Consider the following 14,940-nt stretch of genomic DNA (forward strand, 5'->3'; position numbering starts at 1 on the left):
TAATAAAACTGACATGTGCTGTGATATTGTTGAAGTGCTGACTAAGAAACTTCTTTTATCTCCTCTTGAAGCTATAAAATGGTATTCGTGTTATTACTAGCAGGGAATTTTAACAGCCTTGCATTGACAGCAATTATGTAACACATGCACAAAACAATAGAGTTTCACATCACTTAATAAATCCTTGAGCTCTCTTAGCTCCAGATCTCTCGCTGGCTGGATTTTATGGTCTGGTAGTTCTATCTGACCTTCAGAACACTGAAGTATACAAACCACAAAAGAACCAGAAAATTATTAGAAACAACTGGCTTTTCTCCCTGTTAGATCCGTTTAATGAAGAGAGCGTGATGCATAATCATGGAGGTTAATTAAAAGATTTACTCACTCACTTTTCTCTGTAGCTAAATGGTGTTGCAAACCCCTGGCAATAAAACAAGTGAGATACAGATGTGACTTTTCATATCAAGAACATCCTTTTATCAAACAACACTTCCTCAAAAAAAAAATCTCAAGTCCTATACCATGTAATAATAAAACAAATTCAATCATTTATCACTAATAAGTGTTCTGTTATTTTTTATGAGAATATAAATATACAATTAATGTTGGGAGTCTAAATTTTCATATTAGCTCATTTTCCTGCTGATCTCTCCATATAAAATATATATTATAAAACTTTTGTGTTCTTTATATATATATATAGCATAAATATATGCTGTATACATATATTTGTATATATTTTTGTGTGTACATGTAAACACACATATTTTGTATATATTTTATATACGCCATTTATGTATTGGAACTTATACCAAAAGATAAATTCATATGGAGTAAATCAGTCCTCCTCCTCCTCCAAGCAAAAATTATTTGGCATGTATATATATTGAAAAACAACCAACACTTTCAATTTCAGAAACTGGACAGTAACAGAAAGTCTTGTGGTAGTGAGACCAAATATACCTGCTATCAAAGTTATTCATACAGTAAATGCAAACACTGAGAATTCAGTTTCCTTACCGTTTACGACTGGAAAGATGCTAGCTTGTTACTAAGTTTGCATGTTATATTTGCATGAATTCACTACACACCAGTTATTTCTCTCCACACTTCACATCTACACTCCTAATCTATTTATAGGTTACACTTTATATGTATCATTCATGAAGAGTTTGATGAATACATCCATAAATGTTAAATCTCATCTTTCTCTACAAATCAGGCCATACTCTCTACACGTTCTCTACAGGAGTTTTGCCCTTCCTTGAATGCACTTATTTCAAGTTTATTATTACTATGTAAGTTTGAATTAATTAAAGACATATCTTCCAGAGAAAGTACCCAGAAACCATCATGGCACTGTACTTCAAAATACTCTTACAAGTCCACAGTGCCTTCCATTATAAACAAAACCAAGAAAGTAGTTGTTCTTTTGTTGCTTTATTACTCTAAAAATTCTCTGCTGCTCTTGCTATTGCTCTGTAGTCACTTTCCTCAGTACTGCTTTCTAGCTTCATTCATCAAAACAATAGTAATAAAAACACTTGTCAGAATGCAAATTAGATTTGACTTCCCCAATTAACTTGAGTGACAAATTAGTACAAGATATCACATGACAGTGACAATTCTAGCAATAAACAACTCTAATTACTTTCCCAATCACACAGGTAGGCAGAACTGTTAAACACATGATAATTTCCAAAAAGTGCTATATTTATAAACAAGCCATCTTATCCTAATGTAAGAAATGTAAGAATCTTTAGCTTTGTTTTTTTTTTTTTTTTTTTTTTTTGATAGAACACTGACTGCTAAACCTGCACTGGAAAAACACTTCTTCCATAAGAAGATTTTATGAAATTTAGACAGTAATACACATAGCTTCAACAAAAAGGATGAAGTCCTGTGGATTGGTCCTCAGGAACAAGGAACTTCCTGCACTTTCTTAATAGTTTCTATTACACTTAAACCTATAGCAGATGACAGGCATGATATGTTCATTTCCCATAGAATAAGGGCTCCTTGCTGAGATACAGTACTTTCCCTTCAGATTTCTTTGCAGGAAAGCTTTGATTTACAGAGAGAAAAGCAAACAGGAATAAAACCAACAACAACAACAACGTCTGCTAGAATCATATTTTCATGTTTGTATAAGCACTTACCCAATTTTCATCTTTTTTCCAGGAACACCTCAGAAAGTGAAACCTTTCAGAACATTGAAAGTTAAACATTCTTTTAGCAAAAATATACTCTTTAATATTCAATACATATGTACATCTCTACCACGTTATATTATCCTACTTCGCAATAGGGCATTAGAGAAGATAAATTCACTCAGAGAAATGTCTATAGCCTTTCACGTCTAACCAAAGACTACCAGCAGTGCACACAGAAAAGACTACGCGCCCATACGTATGTTGCATATGCAACAATGACTAGATCCCACCAGAAAGGGATGGGGAACTTCCTGCATGTCACAAAGAAGACAATTATATGAAGAATACAGAGATGCTCTAACAAACAGGTGGTCACAAAGGGCATAAAAGGGAGATTCTTTGTATGGAGGCGTGTTTAATTTTGACTGCATTTTGTGTTTGGGGAAAAGAATTGATTGTGTTATTTGGCAATCAATTTGTGTAAAGACAATTACACTTGCCTTTCATAGTTTCTAAAGTACATGTCCAGAAAGTCTCAGTCTACTATCCCTCTTCATGAGCAGAGACCTCAATGATAAGGAATAAGCAAGCCTGAATAAAAACTCTTCACCACAGCCCTGAAACTAAGTACTGTGGAAAACAAAATTCATCCTTCTGCAAAAAGGATGTTCCTAGTCCCATCACACTAATCTGTTTATACATTTTCCATGAAAGAATCTCAAAGTATATATGATGCACTGTTCATAATGTTAGCTTCCTTTCTTCCAGAAGAGCATTCTGCCCACTGCTAGGCTAGAGAGATAACGTCCTTCTAACTTATGCTGTTTTGGCCCTGAATTTTGTGTTCCTTAATGATTATCTTAATTTCCTCCAGCAACGTCCTTCCTCCCTTCAAACTTCATGATGTAGGGGGTGGGTCACTCGTTTGTGGCAAGGAGAATGGAGTTAGAGCTATTGAGATGAAAATTGTTGGGGTTGAAGAAAGAGAAGAACTCTAAGACAGATGCTAACTTTCTAGGTTGTTTCTGAAAGAAGAGGCATAATCATGACCGTGATTGGTAGTATGCTTTCTACTTATGGCTGCTTGGATGTGTTGGCACGCGCTGAGCATTTCTAGCAAACACAGCCCAGCAATGCACAGGAATGCACAATCTGGGAATCGGAAAACAGATTCAGGCATGAGATGCCCAACTCTGCCAAACTAGCAACCATATGTAACAAAAGGTTACGTATTTACGTAATTTTTCCATTAAAATGTGTATGCTTTTAGCTTTTCAGACTCCTAATAAGAGAAAATATTTTAGGTGAAGATTTTCTGGAGAGGGAACAGCCCAGTTTCCTAAGTATTTTTTGATGCTGGTATGCACTGTGCAACATGACAAAAAACATGCTGTGTAATTAGACTATTTATATCAATGAGGCTAAACTTCCAAAGCTTTTCTCAAACCAACTTTCTTGGACTCTGTAAACAGGATTACAATGTTTCTGAAAAGAAAAGTATTACATTCTTGTTAGAAATACTGCTGTTGTCACCTCATGAAAGTGTTTCTAGAAGCCAAAAAAAAAGCGACAACAAAAACACACAGAAATACTGGCTTTCAACTGAGCTTTTTCGTAAAACTGATTAACAGATGTATCACAGTATGCCATCAGTTTGTATTAATATATTAATTGTAATATCCATTTTATGATACATTTAATGAAATATAAGTATACTTATAAGAATCATTCCGAAAATACATAAATGATTATACAGCTTCAACTGAAATACATGAGATGTCAACACCAACATTACAGATATTTATAATAAAAGTTAACATCCTGGTAGCATACTTAAGAGGCTTTTGGCTTAGTAACCCCATGTGTTTGTCAAATAGTTTGACGTAGTTTACAAGAGTATCAGCACCCTGTGCATCTGCTATGTGCTTTACATCCTCCACATTTACAACTGCTGTTTGATTACACATCCATCTTGTCCTAACAAGTTGAAATGACTCAAGATTACAAGTTCTGCTACACACTTTGTACATGCAGACATCCAGGCACACATGCATGAACATTTACAGCCACAGAATTTCTTTTATGTTGACATTTATTGTAGACTCTGACTTACATAACCATCAGCCCTAAGACAGAAGGTTGCAGCTATCTGCTACTTAATGAATGATCAAGACCTTAACACTCACCCATAAAGGATATCCTGTACCTACATACATGTTGCAGAAGGTTTTCTCCACACCAGCCCTGTTACACTTCTCTCATTCTGAATGTGATGTATTAGGGCAAAAGGACAAATATAGCCTTTCCCTACAACACTTGCAGAGAAACAGAGGCTTTTCCTTGACTATTCCTCCTTAGTGCACAGGGTGCAAGCAGGCCAACAGAAACAAGTTTTCTTTCCAACAGAGATTAAAGAATAGTGCTAACTGGCAGCAAAGAATGAAGAACTCCTAAATTTGCCAGCAGAGGACTGTAACAACAGGCAAACAACTTCTTCTTGCCTCAGTAGGACAACCACATCTCAGTGATGTAAATCTTATGCTATGTACTACCCAGATAGATTATTAATCATCAATCATTAATAAATAAAAAAGCAAATACAGGAACACTGTTACATTATAATTGTCAAGGTCAGTGAGAACAGAGGGTATTTATGACAGCACAGAAGAATATAATAGAATACAAGCAAATTAGTTTCTGCAAATTCTGTCATCACCTATGACAAAATACATTTCTAGTAACAATCCGTTTGATGGTGTCAAATTCCATTTATAAATAAAGATAACTAGGAAAGCAGCATAGATACAGTTAATTTAAATTTATGTCAAGGACATGAAACTGGAGGAGCTTTTAGACAATGGCTATAAATAGCACTACAATGAATTTAGAGATGGGTGAGTAGTCAAAGATGGTTTGTTTGCTGTTTTAAGATGGCAAACACCATAATATATAGGAGAAAAAGAAAAGAAAGAAAGGTCAACTCTAGAGAATAAAATGAGATTATATGGAAGACATTGGGAAAGAGAATGGGAACAAATATAGTGGCTAGAGGATAAAACAGACAAAAGACTTCCTTTGTTCAAAAGCAGCTGAGAGAAGTATGGGAAGCGAGCTGCTTCTCAGTTTTCTTCTACACATTCTGGTAGAAACAATTAGCAGACTCTTCCTTAATACAGTCAAAAACCACATTTTGGGATAAGGAAAATCACATTACATCAAGAGAGAATTTGAACATTCTTATCTAGAAAATAAAATTATATTTAAATTAGGTCTCCTTGCAGGTATCATATTCAAGCAATGATTTTTCATACACAGTGTCAACACCTAACTAATATTTCTGAGAACCTTTGATGCAAGTTCACAATGTTACTTACCTTTGCATGGATGTTATTTAATTTAACTGGCTCCAGCATCTAGGTAAATATTATATTAATATATTTTCCATACAAAATAGAACCGTCATTAAGATTTTAACTGATTAATATTTTATATAATTTGGTATTAAATATTTATTATATATACAACATATATGGCATTATATTAAGTTGTAGCGCAATATATTGTTTTCAAATTGTTTATTATAAACACTTCTAACAGCTGCTTCATTCTTGTCAATAATACCGTGAAGAACAATCAAGAGATTGGAAATGTATTTTAATCATATGAGTGAAAAACTTACCTTTTATTAATGTTATTTAACTTTGCTCTCTTTGTGTGTATAGTAGGTGTTAAATGAAGGACGTTTAGATTTCATACTAATATTTTCTTCCAGATGAAAACACTATGACTTTTCATTCTGAAACAATTTTGTAGAATCACGGTGACAATTAATTATTTTAAAACTTGAATGAACAAGATCTTTTTGAAGCTTAGTGATAATTTAGCAGGCAACTTTAGCACCTGTTAGATAGTTTCTGAAGGAATAACAAAATAACAGTGGTACACCGCAACCTTCAGAAAAGTGGTCCTTTTTAACTTTATTAGGTAAAATTAAGTATGTATTATACGAATGCTGTAGTAAAAAAGATCTACCCGTATGGAGAAACATAAACTTATAGAGAAACTAGCACATTACATGGTATTATGTGAACTAAGAAAGATGTTTACTATTTATATGTTACTGCACAGCACACAGGAAGAGCCTACAAGGGCTAACAATGCATAAAGTAGTCAAAAGAAAACAAACAATTAAAAAACAACAACAACTATGATACCATAGACTATGGTCCTGTGTTCAAAAGTCTTAGCAATGAATTTTTGCAAAGACACTGTGATAGAAAACCATATTCCAGGATTGTACAGTTGACAAATTGTTCTCCAAATAAATGGAAGGACTTTATCTTGCCCTCTCCTTCCCATTAAATGGCAGAAGTAAGGAACAAATTATTCACCTCATTCGGAATTTGTCTAGTGCAGACACATGGTTAGGTGCATTGAATTCAGTCAGTTTCAGGGGAAAAGCTGGCATAAAATTATATATACAATTGTTGTTATCCTTATGCAGGTTCAGCCATGAAATGGTTTGAGAGATCTTCTCTAGCAATAAACAATAATTAATTTTATCCTGTGATTTCCTTCCTCACAGATATGCATTTTCCTGCACCACAAAGAACATTATCATGCCTTTTGGCTGAGCTCCTGCAGGTAATTTTACTTGACAACATCAATACTGATTTTCTGTTTTCATTCTGCACCACCTATACCAATTGCTTAACTTCCTGCAACATTCAGCTATTCAGAGAACAGAGTATGTGTAATTTTCAAATTCTATGAAAAAACACCTGGATAATTAACAATCACACATTGTGCTTTGCCACCATATTGACTAAACTTGGGGAAAAAAAATTACTATCGATGTACGGACATCTGATGATACTAAATTTAAAATTAAGCAAACTAAATTTAACTTACGGTTTAAAAGAACTTACTGGAAGTAAGAAGACTTTTTTTTTTTTTGTTAAGTAGGTACCACTATCTCAGTCATGCTAAGAGGTAACACATGTGTGTGTACACAATTATGTGCAGTTGTGATATATATTTTAAATATATTTGAATTTATATATTTAACAAAAACACTAAAACAAGCATCTGTGGCTAGTTTTTGGCAGGAAGGAATGAGCCTCCAGGGTGAGGCATTTGAATTAAACATCCCTATAACACAGCAAAGGTGAAACTGTGTTACTTAAAGGCTTGCTTGGACATAGTAGGTTTAAATATATCTTCTATGAAGAAATTCAGCACATCACCAAATATGCTACTAGATCACAAATGGCCAACTAGTAGAAGCCTCAATTGAAAAATAACTACATTTATTATTCTTTCCATATAAAATTCTTTTCATTAATGCTCAGCAACACGCATTTGGCAGCTGAACATTTTTTTTTGAAGCAGCAGTTAACAATGGAATTCACCAAACAAAGATAAGCTCAATGGTTTCCAGGAAACTGAAAGATGAAAGAATGTGCAGAGAGTCAGCCATGGTTTCAAATGAAGAACAAGTGAACTAAGGTCAAACTAAAACCTAAAAGAAATTCAACAAGGGCCCAGAAACCACGGTACAGATACATTTCAGTTGGATTGAAATTTCACAATACATTTCAACATGAATGCATACAATACATTCTTTGGTATATTAATTCACTGGAGACAATTTTTTTTGAAGTAAAGGAGGATCTCAGATTGCAAAACCCCTAGTTTCTTTACTTCAGGCCTAACAGTTCAGAAGATTTTCTGTTTTTTGTTTTTGGTTTTTTTGTTTGTTTGTTTTTGGTATTGATCGTAAAGTATATTAATGTCTCATTTTCCAGCCTTGTTTTGTGGTCTTGGTCCCAGACTCAGCTGAAACCATGAAGTCTAACAGCATATATGAGGTAAGGTGTTGTGGAGGCATCCATAAATGTTATAATTTCAGAAGCCAGTGCCTACTAAATAGCCTCCTCCAGAAATATTACAAATGTATTCTTCCCTCATGAAGAGGGGGTCAGAGTACAGCTACAGTTGTACAAATCCATTTGAACAATTTCTTCATATTGCAGTAGTGGAAGAAACACAGCATTCTCTCCCCCAGCAAAAACAAAACTTTGTGAAGTTAACTTTATACCTACTGCAAGTTACTACCTAATACATACAGCTAAATTCTGCTAGTTAATCTATCCATTATTTCCACATAGGAAACAAAAAAAATAATTATTATCTGATGGATTTTTTTAAATAAATTGTTAAAAGTTCTCTCTCAGACATTTGTAAAATATTCTGTTTTAAAAGTATAAAGTCCAATACAACCGTGCATTCAGAAATAACATTCCTAACTTCTGACAAATCACCTCCTCAACTCAGAGCAGAGAATTTATTTCTAGTTTTACACAGAGAATTACAGTAGTTTAGGAAAGAGTAAAGAAGAACTTTAAATACAACATGAATCTTAACACAATTGAATTGGCTAAGCTAGAAAAACAGCAGTGTTAGAAGCTGCACACCTGGTATCGTGCCAAAAGTGAGACAAAATCTCTTACAACCTGTATTTTACACCATAGAAATGACGTTTTCACCAGTGTAACATTCCCTAGAACCATGCCCAGGCATTCCTCTGCTGACATACAGTGAAGAGTGCCACCTATTGAACCTCAAACAGTATTTCCTAAAATACTGACTTTTTTTTTCAGGAAACATAACATCTACATACATGCCCCTCACCCCAATCATTCAGATCAGATTTCTGTCACAGTTTCTAGGCAGAGACCACTTTTGCTGCTAATGTTGATACAGAATTGATGGCCAAAATATTACTTTGGTATATAATCAAGGCACCCAGTCCATACTGCATAAAAGTTAACCGATTTTAGGCATTCTGACTCTGAAAATAACACCTGCTTGCTAACTTACATAGATTGGATGCACACACTCTCACAACAAATTAGAAAAAAAAATATAGCCAATTATGTAGCTTGCATCATAATACCATGCTGTTCTGTCTAAATCTTCCTTAGTAGTAACTATATTTTCCAGAAATAAGACTAAATGGCATCAAGGACATGAAACTAAAAAATAAGTATCTTCTGGAAGCAGTGCTTCATTCACCCTCCAAAGGTATCTCACAGAAGACCTTATACACAAATATTTCATATCCATATGCTATGATCTCACAGCACAGAGCAAGAGCTGATGGCAATACACGTTATGTCCCCTTAAGCCTTACTAGGTGCTGCATAGCGTGCAGCAAAGCTAGCCTGGCCATGAGTTACACCGGTACAGACAAACTTTGTGTTTTTTAACACTGTAAATAAATATTACAGTCTTTCAGTTTAGACTTCTAAATGCCCACACGTTCTAGCCAAGGATAAATGTCCAGTATGTTGCAAATGTTTGCCTGCAGGCTGATACCAAAAAATACTGTTATCAAGTCTTGGAACATTGATATTCAAAATACTTGAATAAGTCAGCAGCCCACCGCATTTCCCAGGCATGTGGTAGACCAGCACAGAGTTCCCAGACGCATTTCCTCAGATTGTGTTTGTCCCATTACCAAGGTCAGTAGTGACAAAAGGTGATATAAAGGTCAATGAACAGGAAACGATGACAGTATACAGACTTATTTTATCTGCTGACCCATTAACCTATTCAATATACTGAAGTTCCACAGAATTCCTCTAGTTATTTGCCTCCCATGTTTTAACTAACAGTTGCATAGTAGATAGAGCGGTGTATTAAAAGGAAGTTTTGGTACTTTGAGCAGATAAGAGCTAAATACACTGACTTACTGTAAATTTCACACACGTGAGTGAACAGTCTCTAAACCGAGACTGCCTCCTTGTCTGAAGCCTTGTTCCCATACTCTGTAAATACACAAAATGAACTGATACCTGGAAGAATGCATGCTAATTGACCACTGTTTTTTTTCCTTCAATGCAAAGACTAGTAGGGAATAGTATTTATCCTAACTGATCTGCAGAATGAAAGCCCACTACTGAAATAAGGACATCCAAAAGCCAAAGGTGGACTACAGGGATTTTTGGTCTACACACAAGAAATTGATTTATACAATATACAGTCATTAAAAATTTACTGTTTTTCTTTAAATCCAGTGATAATAAAGATTACTACCTGAGAAACGTGCAGATCCTTTCCCTTGTAGGAGCAAAAAAATCAACAGGTTGAGCGGCTGTCAGGAGATCTCCAGTCCAACCTCTTGCTTCAAGCAAGGTCAGCAATGAGATCAGATGTAATGGTTTATGGCTTTGATCAGGCAGGTCCACAAAATTTCTAAGGATGGAGATTTCACAGTCTCTCCATGCAACCTGCTTCCCATTCTTAATTAACTCAGAGCTATTTTTTTCCCTTTAAATACAATTGGAAACTCCCCATTTCAATTTATGAACAATATCTCATTCTCCCACAACGTATATCAGTAAAGATACTACAGCTCTGTCCTGGATGTGATACTCTAGGTAGAGTCTCATGAGTACTAATTAAAGGGAAGTAATTATTTCCCTTAATCTTCTGACTATGCTCATGTTGCCATAGCCAAGTAGGCTGTTACCCTTCATCCCTGCAGGGAACTCTGCTGGCTCGTGCTGCCCTAACGTCCACAACTACAGCAGGTCCTTTTCAACAGGGCTGCTCTCTAGCCAGTCAGACTCCAGCTCAGCTTGTTGGAGGGAGAGGCTCCTCTGCAGTGTAGAACTCTGCATTTGTCCTTGATGAATGTCTTAAAGTTCCTGTAAACCCTCTCCTCCAGCCTAAATCCTGCTTAGTGGCAGTCCTGCCCTCCAGCTTATTGAGTAGATCTAGTCATTTCATCATAGAAAGCAATCAGGTTCATCAAGCATGACGTAACCCTTGGTAAATCACAGAATGGCCGAGGTTGGCCATTCTAGATCTGGATCTAGATCTGGAGATCATCTAGTCCAGCCCCTGTTAAGCAGAGCCGCGTAGAGCACGTTGCACAGGATGGCATCCAGGTGGGTTTTGAATATCTCCAGAAAAGGAGAATCGACAGCCTCTCTGGGCAACCTGTTCCAGTGCTCAGTCACCCTCAGAGAAAGAGATGTGTTCTCATATTCAGCTGGAACTTCAAATGTTCACCCATGCTCACTGTCCCCAGTCACCACCTTCCTCATTTGCACAGCTCTTTCATCTCAATTAACCATAATGATACCTCTTGCTAATGTAGCAAAAGAGTTTGTAGTAAAAATTTGCTTTATCATGTTACCCGTGCCAGCTTTCACCTCAAGCCAGTTTCTCATACACTGCTGAATTAGTTTGTCTTCCCCACATAGCACTTTCTATGGAGAAACAAAAGCCTTCCAATCTCAAAGCAGAAACCTAACACTAAACATGTTCAAATCTTAAAAATCTGCATATATATCCAGTTTTTGACTGCTAGTGGCAGCTCAGTAATGCCCTAATGTTCTTTTGAGCCCTCAGCAGTTTCATTGGATCTTATATAAGACAAACCTTCAAAGTTTTGTTCAAAGTTATTAAAAAAAAAGATTTAGAGATTTTCTTTCTGTGCTCTTCAAAAGATCTATGAGGGATTCAACATATAAACAAATGCCAATATCAGCTTTCAGACCAAATGACAACTGTACCATCTTAGGACTCTTCTTTTTAATTCATTTGCTTTAGAATGTTTTGTTTATTTTCTCCCTAATTCTCCTCTGTATAGATTGTTTTATAGCTCTTTAAGATTAAACAGCACAGATTAAACAGTACATTTACAATGTATATGTCAAAAAGGATTTAAAAGAATTCTTGAAGTCCTTGAGGTTCCCCTGCCACCATTTTTTTAAGTTATATTTCCTTATTGTAACTTGAGAGTAATGTAATAAATTATACTCACTGAAAAAGAATAGTAATCTTCTACTTGAGAGAGGCACATAGTTCTGCAAGTTCAGACTTGTTAGTCCTGACTCTATGACTTAGGACTAAACAATTTCTGCCTACTAGGATAATGATAGGATCCTCTTAGATTTTAAGTTGACTTCTCTCTACCCACTTTTGAGTAAAAGTAGCAATAAGGACATGATGTGATGTACTTGTTCTAATTATGTAATGATTTTTTACTACCATTTTACTTACATGTTCATTTTTTAATGGCCCTCGCCTCTATGACATTCATGCATCAAATGAAAATTAAGTACAGAAATATACTAAATGAATTCAGCAGAACTAAACCACACAATAACTTAGTACACACAGCATTCCCACTAGACCTGGTCATCCAAAGAATGCTGAATTATATGAACCATAAAAAATGCTTTACAGATGTATTTACACATGATTGTTTATAAATGGTATCCCCCTCTGGGGAAGAGAGAAGAGCAATTTTTTTCACTTTGAAAGACACTATGTTAATCAAAAAGATGCATTACAACTGAAAAATGCCTCCCAGATTAAGAAAGCTTATTTGAGACTTTTGCTTGTATATTTCTTAAGGAGCTCCTTCAGGAATTTACAAAGGGTTGCAGAACTGGATTTTGTTGTGAAGACAAATGAAATTATAAACTCTGAAGTTTTCAAATTGACGAAAAAAAATAGGAGACTTACAAAATTTCTCCGTAGGGATTTCAGTTGATGATCTATCTCTTTCAGACGATTTTGTTCATCACGATGTTCCTTATTGTCTCGCAGAACCTTCTCACCTGGAACTGCTTCTAGGCTTCTGTTTGCATAAACTAGAGACTCCTGATGAAAGAAAGATTAGGCAGGAATTAAACACATGACTTTGTATTGCTTCACAGCCAGAAGAGCATTTCGTTGACTTCCATCAGGAAAACATGGAAATCTTTAGAATAACCAGGGACAGTAAGCAAGGGGTTGAAAAGCTTGCTCCTATCACTGATACAGGGAACAGAATTAGGACATCACTGACAACTCTCAGAAGAGAACAGAAGAATCAGAACTGAAGTGTAAGCTTTGTTTACTAGACATCACAGTAAATAAGAAGAAACCCTCTCTCACAGTTCAAGTGTGAGTTAGATGTGCAACTGTTATTAAAGACACATTCTGATATCCTGCAGTAGCTTTGGATCAGATTCTGAAATTTGTATCAGTGCTGAATACATTTGAGATTCAATATAGTCTTATTACATGCAAGAAAGGAAAGTAATTTAGATAATTATGAATGACATTAAGATCATTGAGACATTTAGATCATTAAGAATGGCAAATATTGGCAAAACAGCAAAGTTATCTTGTATTTGGAAAAAAGCAGGACTTTCTGTTGCAAACCAAGGATCCTGTATAAGAATCCAAGTAAACCAGTAAGGGAGAGGAAAAAAACTAAAAACCTGTTAGTCAATTCAACCCAAAGGAACACAAGCAACCATTTAAGAAAAACATACTCTTTTCATTTTTATTATCAGAAGCAGCTCAAGTTATCTTAATAAACACACGCAAGCAGAACAATTTCAGTTAACGTCTTAATCAGAAAGGAGAATAATCTTTACAATTTCTCAACTATAAGGTATAAAAAACTGTAAGCATCTCAAAACATTTTTATGAACATCAGACAAAGCTATGAGCTCTGAAATCTAAACCATTATATGCCTGAAAATAAACTTATTTTAAACACAGTACAAATCTTTGAATATGTATTTACAATCAGCAGTAGTTGGGTATGCCACAATCCCAGCAATTTTTTCCTATAACTGACAAAGGTATAAGCAGCAGCATCTGTTAATGACTGGAATCTCTCAAAACTGGACTCAAGTTTAATGTGAAGACCACCAAAAGCCAAAATTGTTAATATTGAGTGTCTAAAACTTGGCTTCTAAATACAGAGAGAGTTTATTAGTTAAATATAATGCCCAACAGCAAGAAAACTGCATGAGTTACATCTACATAGAACACACCAAAAAAAAAAAAAAGGGATTTATTTAAACTTGTGTTTATTAATACATGAAACAAGGATAGCAACTTTATATCTGTGATATAAATACAGATTTGGCAAATGAGCCCAAAGTATAACTGACTCTCCCTCTAATAAGATGATTTGCATGGTTTTGTTTTCCCAGGGATTTTAATTCAAGTTAAACCTTCCATGGAATCCTGGGGGAGAAAAGGGGAAGAGCAGTATCATATTTCACTTTTTCATTGTAAAAAATTTATAGTTATTTCTGCAATTACATTCCTAAATCCAATCTTTTGATCTGTGCATATATAGAGGCATTGTCATCCAAGCAGTTAGTGCTCAGTATGGATTAGAGTTGCAGTTATCATTTGGTTTAAAAAACAATGTTATGAACACAACTAAGAATATGCGTTAGTGGTACTGAGAAATCACTGAATACTTTAGTGATTTAATTCTTTTTTTCATTGCACGTGTTGTATGCAAGGACTCCTGGCTGACATTTTTATATGAACTCAGCCTTCAATCAAGAAGAGAGCTCGAACTGCAAACAGCATCTCTGAAAATATTGCTACAATACCAACTTGATTTTAAAAGGTAACAGTGAGTGGAGTCAAAATCAGAAAGGTAGTACCTTCAAAATTATTATCTTCTTCCCCCCATTTCCTGAAGCCAGCCTTATGCAGATCTCTGTCCTAGTCCATGTCACATTTTAGAGAGAAACAGCTCAGCTGCTGCATATACTTGTGAGCAAGCCCTTCAGACTTCAGGAAAACTGTGTATTGTGATGTATTTTTCTTTTTATCACACTGCATATGATTTTAAGCCTATTTGTTTCTCAAGTAAGTCAACACTGTTCAAGAAATTCCAAACTGAGCCTGATGACTTTACTCTCCACAAACTTTTCTTTAGTATTGATCTCTGCAATGATATCTAGCC

The 14,940-nt window shown here is 35.2% G+C and overlaps 1 protein-coding gene across 6 annotated transcripts in view; it reads right to left on the bottom strand.

Moving 5' to 3' along the window:
- FSIP1 (fibrous sheath interacting protein 1) overlaps positions 1-14,940 on the bottom strand; it is an 84,772-nt gene that overhangs the window by 43,972 nt on the left and 25,860 nt on the right. For all 6 annotated transcript variants that reach the window (XM_066998557.1, XM_048080657.2, XM_048080656.2 and 3 more), the window contains exon 11: positions 12,699-12,836. In XM_066998557.1, the coding sequence (XP_066854658.1) occupies positions 12,699-12,836 (138 nt within the window). The remainder of the gene's footprint in view (positions 1-12,698; positions 12,837-14,940) is intronic.

Source organism: Anser cygnoides, chromosome 5, assembly GCF_040182565.1.
Source record: "Anser cygnoides isolate HZ-2024a breed goose chromosome 5, Taihu_goose_T2T_genome, whole genome shotgun sequence".
NCBI classification, from domain to species: Eukaryota; Metazoa; Chordata; class Aves; order Anseriformes; family Anatidae; genus Anser; species Anser cygnoides.